Genomic DNA, 7,624 nt, shown 5'->3' with positions numbered 1-7,624 from the left:
GTTCATCCATAGCTACATCAGGATGTTCGTGTTCATCCATAGCTACATCAGGATGTTAGTGTTTATCCATAGCTACATCAGGATGTTCGTGTTCATCCATAGCTACATCAGGATGTTCGTGTTCGGTCTGGTGTTAAATCACTGAATATTAAAAACGCTGGCGAAGCGTGAACTGTGTTAAAACGGACGTGTGACGCTGACGGTTTTACAACCATTTGTGTTTGTGCTGCAGTGGTGGGAAGGAGCGCGAGGGGGACCTGCAGTACTACCCTTTCCGTATGACCCCTTACCTGATGAAGGTCCAGGATGCTGAGCTGGCTGAGGAGCAGTTCTGCTGCCTCCTGCTGGCTGAGAGGGTTCACTCTGGATATGAAGGTCAGAACTGAACTGGTTTATTTCTTACTGCACGTGCTCCTCTCATACTGAAAGCGTTTAGTTGTTATTGAAATGATCAGGTCTGCCAAAGTAATTAAGAAATAAAGTTGACAGTATGTAACGATCTAAAAACGATTATTACTGATTAGGTGTGTTTGTGTTCACAGATACTGAGTGAAGTTTATTTCAGGTCCGATCAGTCCTCGGCTCAGATATTAGACTCCTTGTTGTTGAGATGTTTCATGCAGCTACAGACAATTAACCACCAGCGCGTTTCAATCGTTGTCATAATTGTTTCATGTATTAATAACACTCCTCTCTGCTCAGCTCCCAGAATTCCCCCTGACAAGCGGATCTTCACCACCACACACACGCCCAACTGTGTGTTCCAGGACGTAGATGAGAGGTGGGCGGAGTCTCTGCTGTTGTTTTTTCCCATGAGTGTATTTACTGTATGTACTGTGCAGTTCAGCATCAAAGTAATCCTTTTTGTTTGTTTCTGTAATAGGGCTGTACCTCTGCTGGGGTACCTCCCCCAGGACTTGATCGGGACCTCCATACTACTAAATCTGCACCCGAGCGACCGACCATTAATGCTGGCTGTTCATCGCAAAAGTAATTCTTTTTGATTCACGTTTTGTGTTGTCGAGTTATTTCCCGTTGCTCTAAATATTTTCAATATTTTAAACGGTTTGTTAAATATTGTATCCATCCGCCCTGTCGCTCACATGCACTACTTTCCTTTTCAGTCCTGCAGTATGCCGGTCAGCCCTTTGACCATACCTCCATCCGCTTTTGTGCAAGAAATGGCGAGTACATCACCATCGACACCAGCTGGTCCAGCTTCGTCAACCCCTGGAGCCGCAAGGTCTCTTTTGTCATCGGCAGACACAAAGTGCGCATGTAAGTGTTTTCATCTTGCTGTTTTCAGTTCTTCTGTTCTGGTCAGTCTCTGTGAAAAGATAGATGACCGTGGTGCCTCTACCTTCCAGGGGTCCTGTCAACGAAGATGTTTTTGCAGCTCCTGCTTTCCACGGAGGGAAGATAATGGACTCTGACATCCAGGAGATCAGCGAACAGATACACAGGCTGTTGCTCCAAGTGTGTAAACGCACACACAGGTTGAGCTCCTACACAAATAGTGGTTTTGTCTAACGGCCTGTTTCTCTTCAGCCGGTTCACAACATGGGCTCCAGTGGTTATGGCAGCTACGGCAGCAATGGTTCCCACGAGCAGCAGGTGAGCATCAGCTCGTCCAGCGAAAGCAACGGGAACATCCCAGCTGGGAACACGGCAGAGGAGACGAGCAAGACCAAGCCATCGAGGACCTTTCAGGAAATTTGTAAAGGCGTCCACATGCTGAAGAACCAGGACTCGCAGGTCTGCCTGCGCTCCTCCTCACCATGGCCTCCTAAAAACGACCACAGGAAGACGACTGACGGTGAGTCTGCTTGTAATAACAGACGCCGCGTCCACAAAACAGTTACTGCAGGAACGGCAGCGAGCGTTGATTTTGCTTTCTGTGTAGCTTCTTCAGCAGCTCAGAGGAGTTCAGCTGCGCGTCAGAAGAACTCCGCTCCTCAAGTCAGAGACGGCACCGGAGCCAGCATGGAGGACTTCCCTTGCAAAGACCAGACTGTCTGCTCTTACCAGCAGATCAGCTGCCTCGACAGCGTCATCCGGTCAGTTTCAGTTGTCCTTTTTATCACAAATAATCTTTAAATCATACGCAAGTTACTTTTCATTGCCCTAATTTAAACCTTTTTTTACTCTTAGGTATCTGGAGAGTTGTAATGTTCCCATCACAGTCAAAAGGAAGTACCAGTTCTCCTCAAACACCACCTCATCCAACTCGGATGATGACAAGAGGGGCTCAGAAGATGGCATGCAGATGCCTCAGGGTGCACACACAGGTATGAAGACTCACAGCTGTGCACGTGGCTGTCTCAGTCACTCAGGATCACCTGCTCTCTACTGTAATCTAACACTTTCCTGAAACATCTTGTAATCCATATGCTTTGATGCTAGATGCTCAGCCAGGGATGTCCAACATGAAAGCACCGAAGAAGCCTCCATCTGGGTCAGCTGCTGTGGTGGGGGGCACCCTGGCACCCCTCACGCTGCCCAGTAAGGCCGAGAGCGTCGTGTCGATCACTTCTCAGTGCAGCTACAGCAGCACCATTGTCCACGTGGGAGACAAGAAGCCTCAGCCAGAGTCAGGTACTTTACAGAGGAGCTCACCGAGGAGCAGGAAGTCCATCAGCTTGTTGTGTTTGATGTTTACCACTCTGTTTGGTGCTGCAGAGATCATCGAAGACGTTGCGGAAAGCCCGGCGCCCCCAGCCGTGCCGGTCAGTATGGTCTCTCCTCCCAGCCAGGGGAAGGAGGCCTACAAGAGGCTGGGGCTGACGAAGGAGGTGCTGGCTGCGCACACCCAAAAGGAGGAGCAGGCCTTCCTGAACCGCTGCAGAGAGCTCCGCAACGCCAGGAGCTTCCAGAAGGAGTGCTCCTCATATCCACACAACCAGAGGGGTCCAGCCCACGCTGAAGGTACCTCAGGTTTATTCCCATCAGACTCATTGTTTGTAAGTCTTTAAGAGTAATTTGCCGTCTGAGGGATATTTATTTAACTAAATGGTGCATTTAGTCGATTTGATGAGTTTTTATTAATTTTGTCCTGGTGTATACTTACATTAATATCTAGGTGTTGGTTTGTAACATGTTCCTTGCCTCTACATGTCTTCTCTCAGAGTCATCCGGACTTCAAGGGGCAGCCAAACAAGGCACCACCAGGCCTGAGACCACCGCCAAGAGGGGCAACCGCAACCGAAAGTCCAAAAAGCCACGAATGAAGCATCCAGACTCATCAGACAGCGCTGTGTCCAACCGTAAACCCAGACCCCCTCTACAGGGTCTCAACCAGACCTCGTGGTCTCCATCTGAAGCATCCCAGTCTGCTTTTAATGTCTCCTACCCCACCATGGTGCCTACTTACCCTCTCTACCCCCCAGCGACTGCTGCTCCAGCTCAGACCTCCCGCCCGGACCCGTCTCTCTCCTCTGGCTTTGGAGAAGGGCAGAACGCCCAAGCTCCGCCCACTACCACTCCATTTCCTGCACCTATTGTAACACCTGTGGTGGCTCTGGTGCTGCCCAATTACATCTTCCCTCAGATAGGACCGTTGAATCAGGTGGGTCAGCTGGGAGCTGTGCCGAGACCGACATTTTTCACCGAGCAGACCCAGACGCAGCCAGCGTACCCTGCCCAGCAGCCCTTTCAGACCGCTCAGCCAGCCTACCCGCTGCAAACCCAGCCCTCCTTCACCAGCCAGCAGCCATTCCCCGTGCAGACTGCCTTCTCTTCACAGCAGCCTTTCCAAGCTCCTCAGACCCCCTACACCACCCAGCAGCCTTTCCAGGCTCCTCAGACTGCCTACGCTACCCAGCCGCCTTTCTCTGGCCAGTCTTCATTCCCGTTGCAGACTCAGTTTGTTCCTCAGGCTCCTTACCCAGCTCAGCCGTTCCCCTACAACATAGCCCCTGAGCTCCCCAAGACCCCCGCAGCCGAGCCCAGGGAGGGAGCAGCTTCACGATCCTCCACCCCTGCCTCCGGGGCTCGAGAGCCCACCACATCACCTCCGCTCTTTGAGTCTCGCTGCAGCTCGCCCCTGCAGCTCAATCTGCTGAGCATGGAGGAGGGGCAGCGCTCAATGGACCGGCAGGACAGCACAGCGCCCCCTGCTGGAGGGCAGTGCAGCATCGCAGGGGAGAAGAGCGGAGGTGCAGCCAAGACTGATAATCATCAACAGGTGAGAGCGTCACCGAACTGATAACTCAGGAAATTAGTTTAAGTTGTAAATGTGCTTCAACACACGACGAGCAAACTTTTAACATGAATCCCTGGTTGTTTTTAGCTGGAGTCCAGAGATGACGGTGCTCACAGCGACGGGAACTCTTCATCCTGCGACCTGCTGGACATCCTGTTGCAGGAGCAGGAGGATGCCCACTCAGGCACTGGATCAGCCACGTCTGGATCCATGAGGTCAGGTCTGGGCTCCGGCTCCAATGACTGTCGGACCTCAGCCAGTGGAGCTTCTGGCAGCAGAACAGGTCAGCTGAAGAACACCCGAGTGTCTTTCCTCTTTCTGTAAACTGGAGAAGTTCTAGCTGACGTTACATTTTGTTCTCCCTCTTTTTCTCCTCTGTGTGCAGGAAGCAGCAACACCAGCAAGTACTTTGGCAGCGTAGACTCTCTGGAGCATGACCCCAAAGGGAAAGCCAAAGTCAGGGGTGGGGGGGGCTCTGATGGCAGCAACTCTCAGACCAAAGTCTCTGCTGAAGGAGAGGGGGAGCATTTCATCAAGTATGTTCTGCAGGAGCCTCTTTGGCTGCTGATGGCCAACGCTGACGACAAAGTCATGATGACATATCAGATGCCATCCAGGTGAGTCACCGACTGAAAATATATTTTTTAGGATAAATAAATTCTTCAACCTTTTTTGTTGCGATTGTTTAATTTTCATTTGTGTCCAACAGGGACATTCAGAGAGTTCTGAGAGAAGATAAGGAGCGGCTGAGGCAGATGCACAAGAGTCAGCCTCACTTCACTTCAGAACAGCGGCGGGAGCTCGTGGAGGAACATCCCTGGATGAGGAGGGGGGGCCTCCCTGCAGCTATCAATGTCAAGGTTGGTCGTGCAATAGACGGACAATAGTTGGGTCACCAGCTGTTGGACAGGTCATTAATTAATTGTCTGTTTGTGCATGTTCAGATGTGCATGTACTGTGAGGACGCAGCAGCTGCCACCATCGATGAGGACCTGCCCGACATAGACATGGGCGAGCTGGGCGAGGAGCTGGGCAGAGACGGCCAGAGAGCCCAGGGCCAGCCAGAGGAGTCGAAGCCTCAGTCAGAGCCAGGCTCCTGAACGTTACACGTGGAGGGGCGCACTGGTCCTGACGTGGACCCTCATGAGACACAAATACGTACACACACACATCTGGACAGCTCAGTGTGATGTGAGGATGTGTGTGTGTGTGTGTTGGTTGCAGAGCTGACACTAGAGTGCAGTTTTTAGTGAACCCTCACGGGGCAGGAGCACTTTGTGAGGGATCTCTGGACCTGGCCCTCATCTTACACAGACTTGAATGACTTTTCTGAAGTTATTTCCAAACCTCTCTGAGGCAGATGTTTCTTCTGAGACGTTCTCTAAAAATCTCAGTAATGTATAAAATTTGTAACGATGTTATTTTTACAACACCTTTGTCTGAAAACATTCTTATGAAGCCGACCAGCATCGCTGTTACAATCCTGTGCTGCTCCCCCTCATGTTTGTGTTTTCTGGATTCACCGCGCTGACGCGTCAGGAGCCTTCAAATCCCAGCATGCCTGCCGTTTCCCCGTCAGGGGTGGTTGTGGCGTTTCTAGGACACGGGCACAAACGCCACGACTCGCACGTCGTCGTGTCCTGAATAACTTAGTGTCTTTGCACCCGAGTGCTCCAAGAACAGGTGCAGCAGTGTTCGCACTCGACAGTCGACAATGAAATGTAAGAACGACAATCGGATACATGAAATGTATTTATTGAAGTGTTCTCCGTAGTGGGTAGTACATCTTCAGCAGATAGTAAAGCTAAAGCCAAAATAATACAGCTTTGAGATGATGTAGTAACACTTTAAATACTTTGAGGGTAAGCACTACGGGATATTTAATGTCACTTTCTGAGCAGGGTACCTCTCTCTGTGTGTAAGTGTTGTCACCCTCTCCTTAAACTAAAGCTCTGGTGATATGAAGGTGGGATTATCACAGCTTCACAACCTGCCAAAATGTGTTCGCGATGTGAAACAATCAGCATCAAGATGCATACGAACCAAGGTTTTAAGGGTAGTTCGTTCATTTTCTTTACATTTCCAAATGGCTTTGGATTTTTCTTAAAGTATCCGTGCAGAGTTCAACCTGCTGTCATGTTCTGAACTCATCTGTGGCATTTATGCACATCTGTCTGGTCCCTATTTGCTTTTTTTTTTTTTTTCCCAAAAAAAGTTTCCTGGGCAGTAAATTATAAAGTAGCACATCTTGAACATTCGCTTATTTATACCCCAGGAGGTAAGAGTTTGCAGGAGTGTGTGTGTTTGTGTGTGTGTGCAGCGATCCAAGTCCTTGAGTCCTGTCAGAACTGTTGCAGCGTGTGACCCTGAGGTCAGCGGCGACACAAGTCTGCAGTATGTTCAACAGAACTAACCAAGTGTAGCAAACGGAGCTTCACACGGCAGCTGGGCGAGGTGGAAGCTTCAGGAGGGTTCGAGTGAAGGTCGAGGGAACCGTGGTCCACACTGGCCTGAGCAGGACAGGGAACAACGGTGGTGCTGACGCAGAACAGCTGGAGCCTGTGAATGTAACACAGACTGGACCAACAGCGCCGCGCTCACTACGTTCACGTTTAGCTTTTGTTTTAATCTCGTTACTTTTTCAGGACTTTTTTAATTCTATTTTTCTATTTTCCTCGTATGTGTGTGTGGCTCATTAGAAGGTTAGCGCTTGTGAGTGTCACCGGGGGCGAACCCTACCTCTAATCAGTCCCAGGTGGTTTGACTGTAAACAGATCATAGGACGTGCACGCGTGTGAGCGTTTGGATATTTTATTTGATTCCGGTGAGAGATGGACCTGTAAACGTGTTTGGACTTCTTCTACCTGCTTTCTGCCTCTGACTGAATGAACGAATGCACGGGGACTTTAACGACACTTTGTCTTTTATTTATTTATGTGCAAATTGTATCAACGTGCAACTGAACCCTAAAGAATGGAGGTTTACTTTTATTGTCCCGAGCGGGCAGTCCCAGTCGTGATGTTTACGATCACGTAAGCTCGTCCACCATCACATGTTCAACCAGCACGATCGTGTGCATTTTTGTAGCTCAAGAGACGTGTTTGAGACTTGGAAACCATGTTGTAATAAAACTGCAGTCATAACCAGTCTGACTTATTGTCTCTTTATTTTAGTTAGGGTGTTTTGGGTCATCTTGTTTTACAATTCTTGTTTTCAACGTTTACCTTGCGTCTTGTTCTGTGTTTTTTAATAGACCACTTAAAAACATTTTTTTTCCCATCCACGTTTTGACATTGTTGCCTTTTTTATTTTATTTATTTATTTATTTATTTATGACAATTCATGCATTCATTCAACCTTTATTTAGACAGGTAAATCCCATTGACAATGAAAGTGTTAACAAAAATGCTAAAAACAATATCA

At 49.1% G+C, this 7,624-nt stretch overlaps 1 protein-coding gene across 1 annotated transcript in view; it reads left to right on the top strand.

Annotated features, from left to right (window-relative positions):
* Positions 1–7,347, top strand: part of LOC119410499 (period circadian protein homolog 2) — a 15,627-nt gene extending 8,280 nt beyond the window's left edge. The window contains exons 8-22 of the mRNA XM_037677379.1: positions 233–375; positions 703–781; positions 884–990; positions 1,125–1,278; positions 1,368–1,476; positions 1,549–1,816; positions 1,904–2,057; positions 2,152–2,288; positions 2,404–2,595; positions 2,680–2,925; positions 3,126–4,183; positions 4,289–4,484; positions 4,587–4,818; positions 4,911–5,061; positions 5,146–7,347. Coding sequence (XP_037533307.1) covers positions 233–375; positions 703–781; positions 884–990; positions 1,125–1,278; positions 1,368–1,476; positions 1,549–1,816; positions 1,904–2,057; positions 2,152–2,288; positions 2,404–2,595; positions 2,680–2,925; positions 3,126–4,183; positions 4,289–4,484; positions 4,587–4,818; positions 4,911–5,061; positions 5,146–5,301 — 3,382 coding nt within the window. The 3' untranslated portion in view covers positions 5,302–7,347. The remainder of the gene's footprint in view (positions 1–232; positions 376–702; positions 782–883; positions 991–1,124; positions 1,279–1,367; positions 1,477–1,548; positions 1,817–1,903; positions 2,058–2,151; positions 2,289–2,403; positions 2,596–2,679; positions 2,926–3,125; positions 4,184–4,288; positions 4,485–4,586; positions 4,819–4,910; positions 5,062–5,145) is intronic.
* The last annotated feature ends 277 nt before the right edge of the window (positions 7,348–7,624 follow it).

This window comes from Nematolebias whitei, chromosome 6 (assembly GCF_014905685.2).
Source record: "Nematolebias whitei isolate Nwh7 chromosome 6, NemWhi1, whole genome shotgun sequence".
NCBI lineage: Eukaryota > Metazoa > Chordata > Actinopteri > Cyprinodontiformes > Rivulidae > Nematolebias > Nematolebias whitei.
The sequence above is the reverse complement of the archived record's forward strand: the minus strand, read 5'-3'. Positions and strand labels throughout refer to the sequence as shown.